The sequence below is a fragment of the Podarcis filfolensis genome (assembly GCF_964270895.1).
Source record: "Podarcis filfolensis genome assembly, chromosome: 2".
Taxonomy (NCBI): Eukaryota; Metazoa; Chordata; class Lepidosauria; order Squamata; family Lacertidae; genus Podarcis; species Podarcis filfolensis.
In genome coordinates this window covers 95,265,935-95,286,356 of record NC_139605.1, presented here as the reverse complement: position 1 = coordinate 95,286,356, position 20,422 = coordinate 95,265,935, and the positions used below count along the sequence as shown (strand labels likewise).

General features: G+C 43.7%; 2 protein-coding genes across 5 annotated transcripts in view; one reads left to right on the top strand and one right to left on the bottom strand.

Annotated features, from left to right (window-relative positions):
- Window positions 1-835: 835 nt before the first annotated feature.
- Window positions 836-11,131, top strand: NPTX1 (neuronal pentraxin 1). The gene is made up of 5 exons (XM_083599898.1): window positions 836-1,380; window positions 1,775-1,982; window positions 3,002-3,246; window positions 4,351-4,530; window positions 6,829-11,131. Exons 1-5 carry the CDS (start codon window positions 868-870, stop codon window positions 7,048-7,050), a joined length of 1,368 nt encoding a protein of 455 aa, XP_083456024.1. The 5' UTR covers window positions 836-867; the 3' UTR covers window positions 7,051-11,131.
- Window positions 11,132-12,258: 1,127 nt separating this feature from the next.
- Window positions 12,259-20,422, bottom strand: part of ENDOV (endonuclease V) — a 62,156-nt gene continuing 53,992 nt past the window's right edge. For all 4 annotated transcript variants that reach the window (XR_014544460.1, XR_014544461.1, XR_014544462.1 and 1 more), the window contains one exon: window positions 12,259-12,929. The gene's annotated coding sequence lies outside the window, so the exon portion shown is untranslated. The remainder of the gene's footprint in view (window positions 12,930-20,422) is intronic.

The following is a 20,422-nucleotide window of genomic DNA, read 5'->3' as shown; positions in this document are numbered from 1 at the left end:
CGTATCCTGATTATAACATAGCCGTCCCTTTCTTACACCCCCTATGACTCTTTCGAAAACATAAGTACACCAGCTAGTGGCTATTGCACCCAGCGGTGCCAACTTGAATAAAATATGGGGGGGGGGGGGAGGTACACCTTGCCCCGCATAATTGATCACATGACGCGATGCACACACCATTTGAATGGCAATGCCCATCAACTTGGGGAGGGGGCACTCCCCTCAATTATTTTATTGGGGGGTGTCCCAAAGACCTCTCAGCCCCTAGGAGTTGGCTCCTACGATTGCACACATACTACATAGGGGTTATACACACGCACGTGGACACACATTCACACACACACTCCACTACCACCGCCCGGCGTTCTCTAAGCCTGCAGCCTTAAGTTTTGCTCCAGCGCGGCGCGAGCTACCGCAGACATGACCTTGCGCACCCCTTCCTGCACTTAAGCACCCTGAAGGCACACGCCGCGCTTCTTCTCAGCCTCGCTGCCAGCCGGGCCGAGGAGCGCTGCCTCTCTCTGCGCCGCACACGTGCAAGCGAGCCTTACGCAGCGGCCACAGCGAAGGCTCTTCTTCCCTGTACTCCCTGGGCGCCCCCGCCCACCGCGGGCTCTCCCAGTCCACCGTTCCATTCGCGACGCGAAGCGGAGGCGGCAGAGGCAATTCCCGGGCCCCCTCGGTCAATTCCACCGGGACCCCTCGGCTTCCACTTTCGGCTGCCCGGAACAGGGGAACAGGGCGCTCGCAAGGCAATTAAACAGGGATTCCACCCCATTGTGACGTCAGCGGGCTCGTAGCCCCTCCCGCGCGCTATAAAAGCAGCCCGCGTACCGCAGTCGGCTCAGCAGTTCGGCGGACAGTTCCATGGTGCTGAAAGTAACTCCAGCGTTCCGGGGCGCCGCGTCTGTTGGGAACTTTGCCCCGGCCATGTTCGCAGGGGTGCGGTGCAGCCTCGTGTTGGCCTCGTTCTTCTTTTTGAGAGGATGCGCTCAGAATTTCGGGCAGACCCGGTTTATCTGCACCTCGGTGCCGTTGGATACGGACATGTGCACTTCTTCTATGCAGAGCGGCGGCAGCACGGAAGACCTGAAGACCACCGTGCTACAGCTGCGGGAAACGGTGCTTCAGCAAAAGGAGACCATCATGAACCAAAAGGAAACCATCAGGGAACTAACCACGAAGCTGGGCAGGTGTGAGAGCCAGAGCTCGCTGGACACGGTCCCCAGTGAATCCAAAACGGGAGGAGGCTCCAACAGGAAGCAGACCGGCTCTTCGAAAAACACCATGGGGGATCTGTCCCGGACTCCGGCTGCCGAGACCTTGACCCAACTTGGGCAAACTTTGCAGTCGCTTAAAACAAGACTAGAAACCTTGGAGGTACAACTTTCTCCTTTCTGTTTTTCCTTAGAACTAGAAAAGGAGGCACGTCAGACGTGGCTTTGGGATGGCCGGCCCCTGCCGTCTTCGGTGTTGATTTAATGCTGCACCCTTTGCCCTGTTCCCGAGGTAAAATGTCTGCAGCAAAATGTGAAGTATTCTCTGCCACTTCCCCCCCACCCCCCACCCCGCTCCACTCTCATACAGTAGGGTTCTGTGGCAATTTGGGTGCTTCCCTTTGATAAATCGGTGCTCCTTTGCTTGGAAAGCTGCCCGTGAGTTTAGCTGCCAGGGTAGCAAACATCAGGATGAGTCTGTGGTAAATAATGCTGTGGTGTTAATTTGGTTTGCAACAATCCACTTACTCTCTTTGCTTCTCCCCCACCCCGTGCAGCAATTCAGTAGGATGAATTCTTCCAGCCAGACCAATTCCCTGAAGGAGATACTCCAGAATAACATCGATGACTTAGAGAAGCAAGTCCTGTCCCGAATTAACAGCCTGGAAGAAGGCAAGTACAACCCCAAGAACGAGACTGAAGAAAGAGGAAAAATAGAAAGCACTTTAACTTCCCTTCACCAAAGGATCAGTGACCTAGAGAAAGGTAAAAAGAAGCTGAGAAAAGCTTAGATTTAAATGATCAGCATTTTGTTCCATTACACATTTGGAGGCAGCCTGAGAAAAACAGCTCACCTTGGGCCCCCCCCACCTTACAAAGCAGTTCTCCCCCCCCCCTTTGTTTAAAAGAGATGAAGAAATGATTACTTTTCATTTAAATTATGAGCAAATGCAACTCTGATCCTCCCTGGAATTCATGGACAAAAGTGAGTGTGTCTCTGTGATTCTGTGTTTATGTGTAATGGGGAAGGACAGTAAATAGGTAATATCTCATTCTTTCAAAGTGATATTGGTAAAGTAGGAAAGAACTACCTAATCTATGTTAGCAAAGTATCTTTGACTCGGCACACCTATGTAGAAAAAATGCACCTTCAACTTGCTAATATAATTCATTCGTCTATATGCATTGGGGTCTACCCTCTAAGTGACCTAGGACAAGCTGTTTAACATTTTCTCCCTCCTCTAAGCAATTTGTGCATTTTAAACTTCAACAGAACCAGTTGTTGTGTCCAGTCAAATACTCTGCTCCTTTCCTTTTTCTGTGTTCATTAGCGCTTTTTAGCTTTATGGTCAAAAATAAATAAAGGGGGAGTGGGAGAGGAAAGGAGAGAAAAGACCCTATTCCCCAAGCACTGTCCATGTGACTAGGATTAGAGTGTCGAAATGTGCTGGAGGGATTTAAACAGTGCCATCTTAAGGCTCATTATATAATGAAGAGAGAGAGAGAGAGAGACAGACAGACAGACAGACAGACAATTCTATGCAAAATTCCACTGAAGGAGACTCAAGACCTTCCTGTACATTTTAGAATTACATCTATGCTATTATTCAAATAGGAGCACCCTATTTCATGTGCAATCCTATTGCACAGCACAATCCTATGCATGTCTACTCAGAAGTAAGCCCCACTGAATTCAATGGAACTTACTCCCAGGTAAGTGCATATGATTGCAGCCTCAGTACCCTTCAAGACCTCTGACAAACACCCTCTCTATCTTCCCTCAGGCCAGAAAGACAATCGGCCAACAGATAAGTTTCAGCTGACTTTCCCCTTGAGAACCAACTATATGTATGCCAAGGTGAAGAAAAGCCTGCCAGAGATGTACGCCTTTACTATTTGCATGTGGATAAAATCGAATGCCTCCCCAGGTGTGGGCACACCCTTCTCTTATGCAGTACCTGGGCAAGCCAATGAGCTAGTGCTTATTGAGTGGGGCAATAATCCCATGGAGATCCTTATCAATGATAAGGTAAGTGACCAGTGTTCTAATCCTTTAATTGCCATGGCATGATCTGAAGGGTAAGGAGGGGAGAAATGTATTAATTAATAAAACAAGTGGCAACAAAACCAGCATTTAACATAATGGCTAAATAATGAAAACTCTGCACCCTTTCTGCAAACACCTTGTGGCATCTTTTGCACATGGTGAGTATGTATTTGCAAACCACTGGTGCTGGTCGATACTGCAGCCAGCAGTATTGGAATTCAGCAGCTTTGCTTTCAAAGTGAAAACAAAGGAAGTGAGTTAAAGCCCCCCAGGCTCCAACCCCCTTTTCTGGAGCAACTTAAATAAAGACACCCAGGGATATCTAAAAGAAAAAAGAAATGGAGGAGCTTATATTTAGCTTGCCCTCCAGAGAAATAAGTGATTTTTTTAGAAGCCCCAGTTCCCCAATCCCTTCTCCAAAATTTAAGGTCATTATATAGCACTGTGTATGTTACCAGGCAGACATTCAATATTTTTATTCTTGTGGCCCAAAATGAAATACAAATGCCATTAAAGAACAACCTTTATATATGCACAGTATTATTATTATTATTAGTTAAAAACTCTAGCTTGTGTGACAGCACCTCCACATTTTGACACGTGTGATCGTTCCTTTTGTGTTACATTTTTCAATGGGCATGCCATCCCAAGATATATTCCAGCACAAAGAGTTATCCTTCTTGAGGTTTTTGGGGAAAAAGAAAACGAAGAACCCAACAAAAATGCCCTAGTGTTTTCCAAAATATAAAATAATAGCGATGTCATTTTAGAATCCTACTAATTCAAGTTAGGGTCAGAAAACCTGATCCTGTGTCCTTGAAGTTAAAATAAGCATTGACATTATCTCCACTTACTGGAGTTTTAAGAATCTAGAATGTTTGCCACCCCATGAAATCTTCATTTCTCTATCAATGGGAATCAGAAGGTTCTGTAGTTCATGTGAAAATTGAATGTTTCTCTAGTATTACATAACAGGGCAGGTTCGGGAAGACCACCAGCTTGGTAGAGTCTCTAGTACTGTACAGTTCATACTTTTGCTGTTATAGGGCATGCCTGACTGCAGCAATCTCCCTCTTCTCTCACCAGGTAGCAAAGCTTCCTTTTGTCATTAACGATGGGAAATGGCACCATATCTGCATCACATGGACAACCCGGGATGGTGTCTGGGAGGCTTATCAAGATGGCACACAACGAGGCAATGGGGAAAACCTGGCCCCTTATCATCCTATCAAGCCACAAGGGGTCCTTGTTTTGGGACAGGAACAGGTAAGGTAGCATGGTGGCAGTGGAGGAGGAAGGGGTGGCCACTGGAATTTATCCATGTTCTGTACAAGGTTTGCAGCAATTTGATTAGAAAGACTGGTAGAGAAGGTGCTTAAGCATTATAGTTAAAACCTGAAGATTGTGCTGCTCTGGATTAAGTTTAGTAGACCTAGATATTCCTCGGAACACAGGAAGCTGCCAGAGTCAGACCATTGGGTCCACCTGGCTCATGATTTTCAGCACTGGCTGGAAACTGCTCTGCAGGGTTTTGAGCAGGGATCTCTCCCAGCCATACTAGGAAATGCTGGGGACTGCAGCTTCACATGCTACATAGTAGAATCCGCCTTGTATTCCAGATGCCTGTTCAGCAGGTCTCATCATGCATGTGCCGGGGTCTCCAGTGCCAATGTAGCATGATTATGTCAACTTGCCACACTGGCGTTCCATACCTTCTGAACCTACAGCAATAAGGTTTACTGCAGCGATCGTTTCATAGGTTGCCTGTCAGAGCCAGCATTTGGTACATTTGTTAGATGAATGCAAAGTGGTTCCGCCACGGGCAGTACAGGAAATTTGTCTCTTAAAAACAACAACTGTGGCAAAATTTGATGAAGTTTCTTATGTATCGGATAAGAACAGAAGGAGATTAAAGAGAGGGAGGGAGGAGACCAAATGGTATGGGGGTGGTGGTGAGAGAGTTCTAAAATGAGTAGGAGACACAGAAAATCACCAATCTGTTCCCTTTAGTCATGCACATTAAAGAACAATTGAACCATGGGTAGCCAACATGGTGTCCCCACACATATTGCTGGATTTCAGTGCCCATAATCCCTGACCATTGGTCATGCTGGCTGGAGCTGATGGGAATTGGAGTTTAGCAACATTTGGAGTGCACCACATTAGCTACCCCGTGAACTACACACATGTTTGCATACACAACCACTCATAATTTTAAAGGAATGGGGATTGACGTTCCCATGGAACAAGTGGGATCTTCAGGGCACATAATAATTTTGACAGTGGTAGAGACATCAATGCTGCCTAACATCTACACCTGCACATGGACACACACACACACACACACACACACACACACACACACGAGTTATAATTCAAATTTTACAGGGTGATATGCAAGTCCTGGAAAGGGTCCTGTCCTCGTTGCTTCTATGTCTAAAGCTAACCAACTATTTCACACTGAATTACACACCACAGGGCATCTAAATTTCCTTCCTGCATTTCTCATAAAAACAAGCAGTTATTTTCCCCATCACTTATCGCACAAGTGACATAGATCAACTCTGCCTGCCAGTTACACAACATGCTCACTCAGATACATTGCCATAGTCAGAAAGCGAAAGTCATGGTATCCAATTATTCTGGTGCAGGATTTCAGTTTTTTTTAAAATATTTTCACATCCATAAAAGTCTCAAGATGGAGGATCATAGCAAATCACCACGGCCCATTTCTTTAAACGCCACTTGTCTTCTTCCTCTCTCAAAACAACATGCGAGGCCTTCATTTACATGTGCATACAAATTTACATTAAAAAATAAATAAATCTGTACTCCCATTCAAAATTCTCAGAGTGCCTTATGCCACAGAATGAAAGGAGAATAGAAACACTGCAAAATTTAACACTACTAATTAGAGACAGAGTTATCCAGTACTGTAAAGGTAAAACAGCCTGGGAAATTTAGAAGGTCTTTTCCTAGCACCTAGAAGATAGCAGAGCAGGCTGCAGGCAAGTCTCCTCAGGGAACAACTTCCATCTCCATCCTTCTCCCTTCCAGGCATACTGGCACTGCTGGAACCAGGGGCCTAAGTTTCTATTTTTGGAAGTTCCATCCATGGAAGATGCACTTAAAAGGTTGCACGTTGCATCCTCCTTATTGAACTTCTCTGTTGCAGTTTATTCCTGCTGACCTTTGCATGCTGCCATGAAAGCTTTCTGGCTCATTTCAAGTGTTTACTCTGTCAAGACTGTAGGATTCCCAGTGTTGACTTACCTCTTGGGTCTTCTTCTTTTTTTAATAAATTTTTTTTCAATGTGCATGCCATCCCAATATATATTCCAGCATGAAGCGTTATCCTTTTTGAGGTTTTCAGGGGAAAAGAAAATGAAGAACCCAACTAAAATGCCCCAGGGTTTTCCAGAATGTAAAATAATAGAGATGCCATTTTAGAATCCTACTAATTCAAGTTAGGGTCAGAAAACGAACTTTTAGATAAGGATACATATTGCGTAATTCCAGGGTGAGATGTTTTCAAATCTTTTATCTTCAATTTCTCTCTTCAAGGACACACTTGGAGGTGGATTTGATGCCACTCAGGCATTTGTGGGAGAACTAGCCCACTTCAACATCTGGGATCGGAAGCTCACCCCAGGGGAGATCTACAACCTGGCCACGTGCAGCACCAAAGCCCTGTCTGGTAGTGTCATAGCCTGGTCCGAGACCAACATTGATATTTATGGTGGAGCCACCAAATGGACATTTGAAGCCTGCCGTCAGATCAACTAAAAAATGCTGCTCTTCCCCACCCTTCCCATTCCAAATCCATTTAACCCTTGGTTAACAGACATTCTCCTCACCCAGGAATGAATTATGGACAAATCTATTTCCTTTCTCTCTTCTGTCTTTCTTTTAAAAATTATCTTCTTTGTTTGTTCTAAAGAATCAATCACATTTTTTTTTTAATCTAGGAGACTTGGAGTTTTTCGGTCAACTCTAAGGCAACCTGGGACTTTGCAACCTTACAATTTTGAAGAGAGGGTTCATTGTCCCCCACCCCACCCCTCTCTCTCACTCCCTCTTTTGTCCCTTTGTCCTTTGGATCGAGACTTTATTATCTTTTTTCCCATTTTGCTTTATGAAGTCTCATCATGAATGGTCTGATTTTTCTGGCTTGCCAACTTTGTTTCAATGCCTGAGTGCCTTTGGGCTGGTGCGACTCTTTCAGCACATTTGTCTTCATTTGCATATACTTTTTAAAGGATATCTCTATATTCCTACTCTACTCTATGTCTTTTAAGCAGCCAGTCACCTGTGGGCAGATATTTATTTTTTATTACGAATTATTCTCTGAGTGATAGGAGGATAAACGCTTTTTGAGAGACGCATGATGGTGGCTTGACTAGGAGATTTGAGGGGTGGTGGTGGTGGGGGTAGGACTGTTCTCTGAAATTCTTCAGGTCCCTCATTGCTCCCCCACCAATTGTGTAAACCTCTGGCTATGGCCGGAGCAAACAGAGCCATCTTTGCCCCCCAAGGGTACATGTGAGACTCAGGAGCATTGCCAGCTCAAGGATCCTAGACGACTTGTCCAGATCCTTGGTCTTTTGTAGGAGCAGTTGGCTCCTACCTATTTTAATGGAGCTGCAGAGCAGCTCCCTTCCCTTGTCTGCCTTCATTTTGCTGTACAGCCTAAAGGATCTGCCTCTGTTAGCCATCACAAAGCCTATGCGTAGTCCAGAAAACCTTCCTTCCACAGGCATTGATTACTGCTTTCCCCAAAACTCTGTGACCCAAAGATGGCAGAAAACCACCCGGTTCATCCCCTTACCTCTCCCTTCCTGGTTCCACAGCAGGCTCGTACTTGCCTTCCCCTCCAAAGGTAATGCACCCTGGGCCTTTCCCCAGAATACTTGGCTTGAAGATCGGACTATTTTCTTATGACTTTATGAGGCATTCCCAAACCCTTACCAATGCTCCTTTACTCTCACTAAGAGCCATAAACCTGAAGGGCTGGGGTAGGGGGGAGTTTTAGTGGTAGTCGGATGCAAAGCATGTGGTTGCAGTCCGATTTCCATGGCCATACCGCTGAGCTGAGATTTTTGCCTTTTAAATACAAATTGGGTTCACTGCAGGTGGCAGGATGTATAGCGCAAGGAGCCTTGCCTGCCCTGTGCTTATTGGACCCAATGAGATTTGAGGTATACTTCACTTTCATAAAGGTTCATAGCTCTTCCTTTGTGAAAGGAATAAGGAACTGCTTGAGAGAGGTTTTAAGCAAATGTGTCAAGAAACTGAATAAAGGGCAAATCCTGGTTTTGCTCCAAAGCCCCAGGGAATTAAGAAGAGGCTGTGACCTCGCCATGCATCTGTTTTGCCCAATAACCAGAAACAGAGCCTGCACTATGTTTGTTTGTTTTTTAAAAAGAACAGCACAAGGGATACCTAACAGACTGTATGTCGAGCCTTCAGATAAACCTCTGCAAAAAGGCAAAATGTGCATTTCTTATCGTGCTTATAGACGGAGCTGTTTGCATCCTGAAGGGCACCAACTATTTTAGGAGGCTGGGAAGGTGTAGCGGTTGGCCTTTCTTGAGAGGATTGTGTTTTGGTTAGATAAGAGTGCCTATTTTACCACCTTTAGTGACAATGGGTTGCATAGTGCTCTTTATAGATTCCGTCCTAGTTTATGGTACCCTTAGATTTCCTGCAGGCTTATAGGGAAGGCAAGGGGTGTACTGTCGTTTCTTGCATGTTTTCAGTAGGTGCCTCAATCGTGTTTTACCTGGTCTAATGCTTGCCTGCTTGCATGGGCTAATGCAGAGCTGTGGGGGGTTTGCTGAGTGATAGTTCATGCTTTAAAAACAATTCAAAAACTAAAGTCATCCAAGCACGATAGTATAGGTCAGGCATGGCTGGAAAAAGGTGGCTAATGATACAGCATTCTTCCCCATGATAAACAGCACTACACGTTTTTGTATTAAAAAAGAGAAGAAGAGCCACCAGTTAAAATATTGGTAACTTTAAAAGAAATCAATCCATGGGAACTGCTCCACTCAGCTTTGTCTTTTCCTATAAGTCCTGGAGAAGCCAGAGCTCTTAATCCAGAAGTTGTGCTGTCCTAAAAAAGCAGCTATAGGAGCTGTTCTTTAAGCATTTCTGTGGTGCAACGTACACTGTGCTGCTGAATCAGTCCTGTTGATGTTTACCAACCTGGATGTACTTGGAGCTGTCCCTTCAGCACCACCATGGGTGGGTATTTTCCATGCCAGACTCCCTGGGAGCTGTCCGTTCAGCACCAAGGCTGCTCTAGCGAGCACAGAATAAATAGCTGATCCAGCCAAACTCAAGCCTACTGCTTAATACGATTGATGTCCCCTCTTGCACTGAATAATACATGCCTCTCTCAGGTAATGCCCTTTTATAAAAACATACATACAAGTAAAGAGCACTGCACAGGCAGTGCATGTGTTTGCCTAAAGACTGTCTGACAGTTCCCAAAGGCCTTCTTCTAAAGGAGGTGTTTTCACTGGCCATTTACACAGGTGTAGTTCCACTGAAGAATATAAGGTCACACCGGTTTAGGTAATCAGTGAAGCAAGTGATCCTAAACATGGGTAACTTAGAAGTCCTATTCACTTCCCTAGGACTTAACTTACAATCAGTGTATAGAAATCACAGCTCAAATGTGATATTAGTTGAATCAGCATTTTCTCTCCCTTGAAGGGTTAGCTACTCTTTGAAATGTTAAGCCTTTTTGCTTTTGTAAAACAAAATACACACAAATTATTTCTCTTGTTGTAAAAGGAGTTTACTACCAAGAAAGGTATTTTTATTAGAAAAGAATATATGTAGAAAAACAGGTATTCCCTGAAAAAAATACTTTTGAGCTACAGATGAAGGATAAAAGGATGATAAAGCTTATTTTGAGATAAATAATATTTTATATGGTTTCTTTTTTTAAGAAAAAGAATTTCTGGTTTGTACTAATAGTCTGCAGCCATCACCCCTTTAAACGACCTCGCCCTCTCTCATCCTGGTCAAGGAGTTTTTCTTGGCTGTGAGTGAAAAGGGAGGTGTGAAGGATAGAATTTGTGAGGCTCACTGAGCCATTTTGACCAACCCTAAAGCTGTGGCAAATGAATATGCAGCATGGATGGGCATGTAATAAGCAGTTCAAGGTCGATGTTGCACTATTGAAAGGTTGCTGCTCATCAGATATTGAAGTGGGTCATGTGACCACCCTATGAAATCACAATGCTAAAGCACTAGGAGAGGGGGTTGGAAATCTATCTAAACATAATCAACACAAACCCAGCCTAGTTATCTTACTTTTAAATCTTGGCTCAGGGCAGCATATTTTAAGCAGTGCTCTTTAAAAGCAAAACCAACCAATCCCAACAAAATTCTACCTTGTAAGATCGATCTGCTAAAGACCTTTATTGGAAACCTTCTTGTAACTAATAATGAATGTTAAGTGTAAACTGATGAAGGGGGGGAAAAACATGTCAAGGTAAATAAATCCAGTCCAAATTGCGCAGGATTTGCCAAAATAAAAAAAATTAAAAGGGTGATAGTGATAAAATTGTATATACTGTACAGCGTGAAAGAGGATAAATGTTTCTTGAGTTGTCATTCTGTTAACCAAAGCTGTATATTTTTCCTATTTCTTGCTATCAGTCTTTACTGGGTTTTGAATGAGTTGATGTTATATCTTACATCCACAGTCCACATCAGCAATTCTTAAAATGCACTGTTTCTACTGGTTCTTCATGCTGTTGGTTTTTTTCCTTTCCTTTTTTCATTTTATTGCTTAAACTACATGAATTGTCGAATTTATTTTTACACAATAAAGAGTGATGAAAGACAACACGGCTGCAGTCATTTCCCCCACCAAACTTTCCTCTCCCAGAAAGGACCGCAGTACAGCCAGGAACTCCCAAAGTCAGCTCCTCTTGGGAAGAAGCATGTCTTGTGCTGCTGAGTCGGCAGCAGCAGAGATCTCACACCTGCAGCACAGATTGTGGCCTGCTGCCATGGTTCTGCAAAACCAGTCCTGAAAACAACTGCATATGCTCTCTGGCCAAGTGAACCAGCTGACCATTGCCTGTGGTAATCTCCCTTTTCCTGCCAGTTCTTCTGTCTAAACAATTAGGGTTGCTAGCTTTTGCTGCTTTGGGGTGCCCAGTTTTGCTTTCATCTCTATCCAGCTGATCTCCTGCACATACCTCTTACTTGTTTTTTTCCTGGCCCAACCCTATATTGGGATAAGAAGACTGAGCAACATATCTTCTCATCCCCTGTCTCAGTGACTTGAACCCTTTACAGGGCTGTAAACAAATTGGTTGATCCCTTGGCGCTTGTCTCGTGCAGCCTGCCCCTGTTCTTGACCTCTTTCGCTGGCACTGGTATTTCAAGAGACCAGAGGGACAAAGCAAGAGGGGTGAACTAGCATTTCAGTGATGATATTGCGTTATCTCCCTCTCAGCAGCAAAGACTAGGAGATGCAAGTGAGGGAACACCAAAGAAGTGGGTGGGATCTCCAAGTGTGATTTAGGACAGCTATGGTCATGCTACACAGACAAGCCCTAGTTCTATTATGTCCCTGAGAGCCCCAGAGACTCCACATCAACTTCCACTTTGGCAGAGCCAGTTAATGACATCTCTGAAAAGTCACCTCCCGTCTCTCTCTTTCATCCCTGCCTTCTGGTTGTCAGGGAAACAGCATCTTGAAACCTGGCTCTCCTTCATTATGTGCATGTGACCCTAACGTAAAGCCTCTACTCTCTAAGAGAGCTTGATGTCAGAGTTTGCCCTATTTCTTTTTTAAATGGTTCTATGCACATTGCTCACTAAGGAGGAGGGATTTTGGTGGAGTGAGAGGAAGGGAGAAGGCCTCTTATTCTTAGGAAGCAAAGCAGTGTATATTTCTTTCCTGAGGAATAATTCCAAACAAATCTGCAAATGCTTGGAGCACATGCAGCCAGAATTTCAGCAACAGGTGCAAATTTAATTTATTTACAATATTTGTATGCTGTCCAACAACAAATGTTCTCTGAGCGGTTGACAGTCAGCTTAAAACCAGCAAAAGGAAAACGCCAAGCACAACATAAAAGCAAATTAAATAAAGCTACCAGCACTAAAACATTAATACAACGCAGCATAACAAAACACACACAAAGATTAAAACACCCAGGCAAATAAAAAGGTCTTCACCTGGAACCAAAAATTAAAACCTGGATGCCAGCAAGCCTACCTGTAGAGGGCAGTGGCTATGAGGATGAAATGGCAGGGATAGCCAATGTGGTACCCTCCAGGTATTGTTGAATTACAACTCCCACCAGCTCCAGGAAGCATGACCAATAGTAAGGTATGATGGGAGCTGTCCAACATCTGGAGGGTACATCCCTGGTTGAATGAAATAGCCAGTGTTGTCAGCTTCCTCCCTTTGGTGAGAGGAAGGACAATAGGGAATGTACTCAGTCCTACTCAACTCCAATTATTACATCCGCTAACAGAGGTTGCACAAGTCATTCACCCAATAATAATGGGCCAACAGAGGGAAACTGAGGATTCAGCAAAGGGATGGAAGACCTCGCCAGAAAACAACTTTGAGAAAGTGGATTCCTGTGACTACTGCCCAGTATGTAGCTGTCTTGAGCAGATCTCTGTAACAGAAGAACGTTTGCTTTATTAGCAAAAAGGAGCAACTTTTCTTCCTTGGCACCACCTTTGCATGTTTCTGCTGCTCAAGAACCAGAAGGATTGAAGACCATAGAGGATGGAACAGAGGAGTTTGCAGTGTTCACCATTTCCAAGATATAGTGGTTTGGGTACATTTTTCGTTTCACCCTGGGGCTTGCAATGCCGACTGTGAGTGGCACACTCAGTGGATGCTGGGTGTGTTTGTCAACTTCATTAATCACACAGTTGTTTCACACGAGAAGCTGGGCAGCCAGGTGAGCAGTGCTGGCCTGCAACAGGGAACTGGCATGTAATTAAGAGTAAGCGATCAGCCAGGGCACCTGATATTTTGAACACAACCTTCTCTTGACATGCTTTCCTGAATGCATACATATATTGAAGATGTGGCAAGATTTTAGTTTTACAGGGGAGCTTGTGCCTCTGGGTAAAAACGCAAGTGCGATTCCATTGAGATGGTCAATGATATGATATGGTTTTTTCAGTATCAGTGATGCCTTACATTTCTTGAGAGTGCAAAAGAATGAAAGGGTTGGTGTGTCACTTTAATGATTCCAATTGCCTTTTTTTGGACCATACCTTACAACTGAGATAGAAGACTCAAACATGTTGTCATAGTGATTCATGGGATACTAGGACCTATGGGACCAAAAGCAGATGGCAATCGTGAGAAGGAGAAATGAATGTGAGCAACCCCTCTGCTTTTTCTAGGTATTTACAGACATGCTTAAAGGTAACACAGACACAAAACAATTTACAGACAAATATAATATCCACATCTCAATGGCTCCCTCTAAGCTGTGCTCTAAATTGAGCACAATTCAAAGTGTTGGTGCTGACTTTTAAAACCCTAAACAGCCTTGGCCCCTTATACCTGAAGGTGCCTCTCTACCATCATTGTTCAGCCTGGACACTGAGGTCCAGCTCCGAGGGTCCCTCACTGTGAGAAGTTACAGGGAACCAGGCAGAAGACCTTCTCAGTAGTGGCACCCTCCCTGAGGAACGCCCTCCCATCAGATGTCAAGGAGATAGATGACTATATAACTTTTAGAAGACACCTGTAGGCAGCCCTGTATAGGGAAGTATTTAATGTTTGATGTTTTATTATGTTTCTATGTGTGTTGGAAACTGTCTGGGGTGGCTGGGGCGACCCAGCTGGATTGGCGGGGTATAAATAATAAAATTATCATTAATAATAATAGTCAACTCAAGTGGTAAGTGCTGATAGGACTGGAGCCGCTGAGGGACAACAGAGAGGTATCACTATGCTTAGGGAAACCCCAAGGTTTGCAGTAGCACATTTACAGAACAAAACTCACAAGGGGGCAACTTCCTGCCCCCAGCCCGGTCCAAAAGGGCACTGGGCATGCTAAGTAGGCAAGTAGGAATGTACCAGAAAACCTGCAGGAAGGCATGGTTGACTGGAAATATGAGCAGGCACCCTCCTGCTAGGATGTGACGGTGTACTGCAACATTTTGCTGCAGGTTCACGTGGTAATCCTTCAGAAAAACACAGCTCAGTACTAAACATGTTTACTGAGAAGTAATCCCTGGCGTTTCAGTGGGGCTTACTCCAAGGTAAGGGTGCACAGACTTGCAGCTGAACCACTGTTGCTGCTTCTCTCACACAAACATTTATGGCCAAACAGGGCCTCAATAAGATATATTTTAAATAATAATTTTTAAAGTACTGTTTCTAAGGACAGCCTTTTCATGACCAGAAGGAGTGGTTACTTTTGCAACTAAAATGCTATTTTTATGTGGCAAAATGCAGAGCTTACTTTGTGTTTCTGACAGAGCTCCCATCCGCCTTCTCTTCTGCCACCGCCACCGCCACCCCCACCACGCCTGTTGGCTCTTTCCATACAACAGTGTCTGGCTTCCAACCAGATGATTCTCCACAGAAACTGGGGGAGAGAGGGAGAGGGTTGTTTTTGTTGCAGCCCAGTGTTCCATCTGCTGGGAAAGAATGCCAGTCACAGGCACCACAGCAGAAGTCACCCCGTGATGCTTTAAAAGTGCACTCTTAGCCTAGCACTGACAAGGGTTACTATGATGAAAAGCATGCCGTCTTCATCCCATGGACTAATACAGAGATGGGAAATACCCCCAGCCCCCCCATAGAGGTCCACATTCCTGTGGGGGCAATATGTTGGGGGGGGGTCACATGCTGGTAGCGGCCAGCATTAGAGCCAATGATGGGTTGAACCAGAGACAAAAGTGTTCTGGATTAATTAATCCAGGCTAGACAACCATGCTTCAGTTTTCACCAAGGCTACCTCAGATTATAATTTCCAATACTACGCAGGGTTGCTCAGAAGCAAGCATTAATGGGTTTGGTGGGTCATTTTCAAATACGTATACAAATGATTTTTGTTTTGTTTTTTAGTACAATAGACCAACACAACTACTATTCTGGAAAGCAAGTGAAAGCAGTTCCTGACTTTAATGTTGCAATGCATAAATGCATATGCAAGCATGCACATATAGCAGAAACCTAACCATTTGTTCTCAAACAGCCGGGAGGGGGAATCTTTCTCTCAAGTCATGGAACCAGGAAATGAATTTTCAGAAATCAATTAATTCTTACTACCCAAAAAATACTGTCCCTCCCAATTGTTTGAAAATTATGTAGAAAGAAAGAGGAACACTTTTAAAAAGCCGGGAGAAGTAAGGAGGAAATGAACAGGACAGAGAAAACTATTGTGGGATGGAAGGGGGCAGCTTTATGAGGAATTAGCAGTTGCATAAAATGAGGCTGGGGCTGCGAGTTAAACGATGGGCTGGATTCAACTAACCCAGTGGGCCAGCAGACGTCGGCACAAGGGCTCCTGCTAGCACAGTGGAGCTTTCCCCAACTCCCCCTAGTTCCTCACCCCCCAATCCACTCTGAAAGATTGGAAGAGCCCCCCAGAACAGTGCACAGGGAGAGGAGAGGGGAGAGCATTCCATCAGGCAAGCAGAAATGCTTGTACTGATGGAACAACTGTGATAGCATTATGTTGGATCCCACCCAGTGAAATTTGTTATTGCAAGATGTGGTGGTGACCACCAACTTAGATGACTTCCAAAGAGGCTGACAGTGCAGAGGTAGAGACCTATCACGAAGAGGCACTTGCTGTTGTTGTTTAGTCATTTAGTCGTGCCCGACTCTTCGTGACCCCATGGACCAGAGCACGCCAGGCACCCCTGTCTTCCACTGCCTCCCGCAGTTTGGTCAAACTCATGCTGGTAGCTTCGAGAACACTGTCCAACCATCTCCTCCTCTGTCGTCCCCTTCTCCTTGTGCCCTCAATAACCTTTCCCAACATCAGGGTCTTTTCCAGGGAGTCTTCTCTTCTCATGAGGTGGCCAAAGTATTGGAGCCTCAGCTTCAAGAACTGTCCTTCCAGATAAAACTGCATGCCAACCATTTTATTTCTCACTGGCAGGAAATAAAAAGCTATGGCCTAAATGTTTCTGTGCGTTGGATGATTTTAGTTTTTTAAAAACTATATACCTCACATTTGAATGAATAGGCCACTTGTGTACACATTAAATACAATACTTCAAAATATTGAGGTCCTTCTAAAATACACCCCAAGCCTTCCCTTCCTTATCTACTAGCTATTTCACTTCAGTCCTGTCTTTTCATATTTCCTCCATGAAGTTCCTTTCCTTCCACTTCCCCCAGATATATGTACAGCACTCATTACACTGTTATCAGACCCCAGACTCTCTTTCCCTATAGTCATGTTGCATGACACTATTTCCCAATTATTTCAGTGCATAACCATACTACACTTTGACTCCCATGCCACTCGTTCAAATGAGCAGAGCCTGAAACATCCAGAATTCACAATGACATTCTCATCACCGGTGTGAAAATATAGATTTCTTGCTGCCTTGGAGAAGAGCAGACACTATGCCACTCAGATGAAATGATTCCATTGGCATAGTGAAGCTTGGAACAGTGAGTGCTTTCTCACATCATGAAAATGGGATTCATTCAAAACTGGGACCTTTAAGCTTTGCAAAATGTGTAAGAGTTAATCAGTCCACAGGCTGGGTACGTTCTTTGTATATTCTTCTAAATGACTGTATGTATGCCACAACAAAAGGTAAAAACTCTTGTTTCCTAGTAATCACCAGCTGTATAGGAAGGTTTCATGACAATCTAAATGGAACACTTGCTGATCATCCTGTCTCCTGCCCACATCACATCTGATGATTGGTGTTTTATGAGTCAGATGGAGTGTGCTATCTTCACGACCCCAGAAGCGATATCTGGAAGGTGTCACCAAGTATTTAGATTGTATTTTTAGCACCTCAAAATGCAACCGAATACTGACATGTTCAAAAGGCTCATGTAATCCTGTGTCTCCTCAAAATTATTTATTCCATTTTGACATGCCAACAAGTCTTAGGAAACAAGACTGAAAGTCAAAATGCTTGGGAGCCACAGATCTAGCAGCCTGATTCATGAAACATAGTTACTGGAATGTGCTATTCCATTTAATTTTTTGCTCAAGACTCCTGCCAGTAACTCTTACTTCTGATCTAAGGACCTTTTCCCTCACATTCTATCTTTCTCTCTCCAGCATTCATTTACACTTATTTCCCCGGTGCATGATTGTAGCTTTCTGAGCATCCACAAGCATGCTCAACTATGTGATACTTTCTGCTAGGAAGGAGCTATAGAATCAGAGGTGGAAGGGATTTAATCAAGTCCATTCCCCTGTCAGACATATGAACGTGCTTAAAACTACCTTTGTCTATGTACCTTCAGCTTCAGAGTTGAACATATGGCTGGAAATGGTATGCTCCAGTCCAATTATACTGCTACTATCTAAACTAATCTAGCCATAAACTTTTCTAGCCTGCTCTTCTAGTGATGATTGTACCACATTCCTAAGCAACCCATTCCAATGTACCTCCACTCTTAACAGGGAGTCCATTTCCCCTCACATCCAGGCTAAATGTGATCAGTAACACTTTGAGCCCATTCTTTCTTCCCTTGTCTATTTTAGACAAGGAGAACAGTGGATAGTCTATACAAAACCCAGCTTTTCCATTCAAAGGAAGCTCTTGCTTATTCCTCTCCATGGGTATTCTCAAAGGCCTTTCACCAGCACTGGATATCTGGAGGAAACTCTCCCTGCAGTGGGCAAACCTGATCAGGCTTGGGACTTGACTTGCTACTGAATTTTGCCTCAAGCAAAGTTTCAAGGTAGCTTTGAAGGTTCCTCTTCAGGAGAAACCCAAGAGGGATTTCAAGGAAAGCTAAACAAAGAAGAATCTCAATAGGACTAGCATTGTTTCTCAGAGGGTTCTAGTTACAGGTAGGCAGCTGTGTTGGTCTGCTGTAGTCGAAACAAAAGAAATAAATAATTAAAATAAATAATTAAAATAAAATAAATCCTTCCAGTAGCACCTCAGAGACCAACTAGTTATTGGTATGAGCTTTCTTTTTATTTATTTTATTCTCAGAGGGTGGTGAGGGTGGCATCCTCACATCCATAAACACTTTCCCCTGAATCTGCTCATTCCATCCTTTGTTTTCCTTTGCTTCTCTCATCCCTGACCTTCCTCTGTCTATATGCTCACCCTTTAGACTGCAAGCTCTTTGGGTCACTGAACTCTGTCTCAATTGCTTATACTGTGCAGTGTCCTGTGCATTATACTAAAACAGCACACTTCCAGGGGAATTGATAATATGACAAAATAAGCAAGCATAGCCTGCTTATGGAAGTGAGAGGCAAAGAAGATGAGATGGTTTGGGGAATGCTTTGAAGAGGGGGTTCTTTTCATGTTTTGGCTTTCTTCCCTTTGTTCCCTTCCCTCCCATTCCCTTCTTCTACAAGAGCAGCACGACTCGCCTAGCAGCTCAAATAATACTCCCCCCCCCACCTCTTACATCAATATTGTTATGTTTTATACAATAGCACCAGCTGGCAGCCATCGTATACAGTTAAAGGCATCGGTAGGAATCACTTGAAGTATGCAAACACCTTGCCATTGATCGGTGAAGCTCGGACGCTCAAAATCATTGTGAGTAAAGGCCAGTGCATTTGCAGGAGTGTCACCAGGGCAGAGGGTCCAGGAGCTCTTTCAGAAGAATGAGCAGGACAGCTCCCAAATGCAGCAGGGCTGGGTTACTACATTTTGAAATGAGGTAATACAAGTAACATCTGAAAAGCCTCTCCTCCCAGACCCATAAGACCATTAAGTCCAAAGTTTAACATTTCCTAAGTGCACTGCTGGGTATATGACCAGAAGGCAGAGTGCAGACCAGCAGAGGGCCTCTGTTGAATAAGCTATATGGCAGATGATTACCTGACGCTCTCCCCTCCTTCCACAGGAACAAGCAATAAGGAAACCAGAAAGACATCCTTGTCAGAGCCATAGGTCTATTAAGAAAGTGGCAGAGAGGGAGGGAGGGAATTTTACTCTCCAGAGCTAAAGCCCATTAAATCTGGGGATGGCAGAGCAGATGGAAGGCTTCGGTTGAGTGAGGACAAGACCCAAGACTTGGGGGGAAGGGTCAAAGGAACAGACAGACTCTTAAGAGCCAGGGATTTAGTCTGACCTGACTCCCTTTACTTGGCAGCCCATATGGAAAAAAATAACATTTCCTGAGTACGGATTGGATTTTACTGTTAGACTGGGGAAAATTAACCAGAATTGAAAGGGAAACTGATTTTTCTATCCCTCGAAATATAATTTTGTAATAAAACAGTTTCTTATTAATATGGAATTTTTTAAAAGAAAGCAAAACTTGTGGTGAAACACCAGAATCAGCCCACTTATCTTTCTTTCTTTCTTCTTTGGTCTCATTGTATGCCAGAGTCTTATCAGCAAATGACAATTTACCAACCAATCATAAATTACATGACATTTGTTATGGAGCTTGAGGGATTTCAATAGGGTTTTTCCCTCCAGGCAATCTGAAGAATTCTGACATAGCAAACCTACTATAATGACACGTCAAGATTTTTTTAAAAAAATGGTAAGGTTCTAATGGGAAAGTTTTCCTGAAGTTTGTCTAATCACTTGGGGGAGACGTTAACTGGAAATGTTATATTTATAATAGCTTTTTCCTTCAGCATATATATATATGTTCTGTCTTAAATAAAATGAAGATGTCTTTACAAAGGTCAAGGTAACTTACCGGTACTAATCAATCATAGGCAAACCTACATTCTCAAGGATTTAAGAGAAGCCCCTAAGTATCATGAATACTCAGCCTTTCTAATTCCAGTTCCTCAGCCCCAACCAAGCTATTTAAAATTCTGTTCAAAGTGTTGTTTATTGAATAGACATAATTAAGGCACACTGATATCTATGATTTATCTGAAGTACAAATGAATAAAGTTTATTGTGCAAGTCCATAGATCATTCCAGGACATACAAAGTACCAAAACTTTCATAAAAGTATAGTAGTTACATAATATATATATATATATATATATATATATAT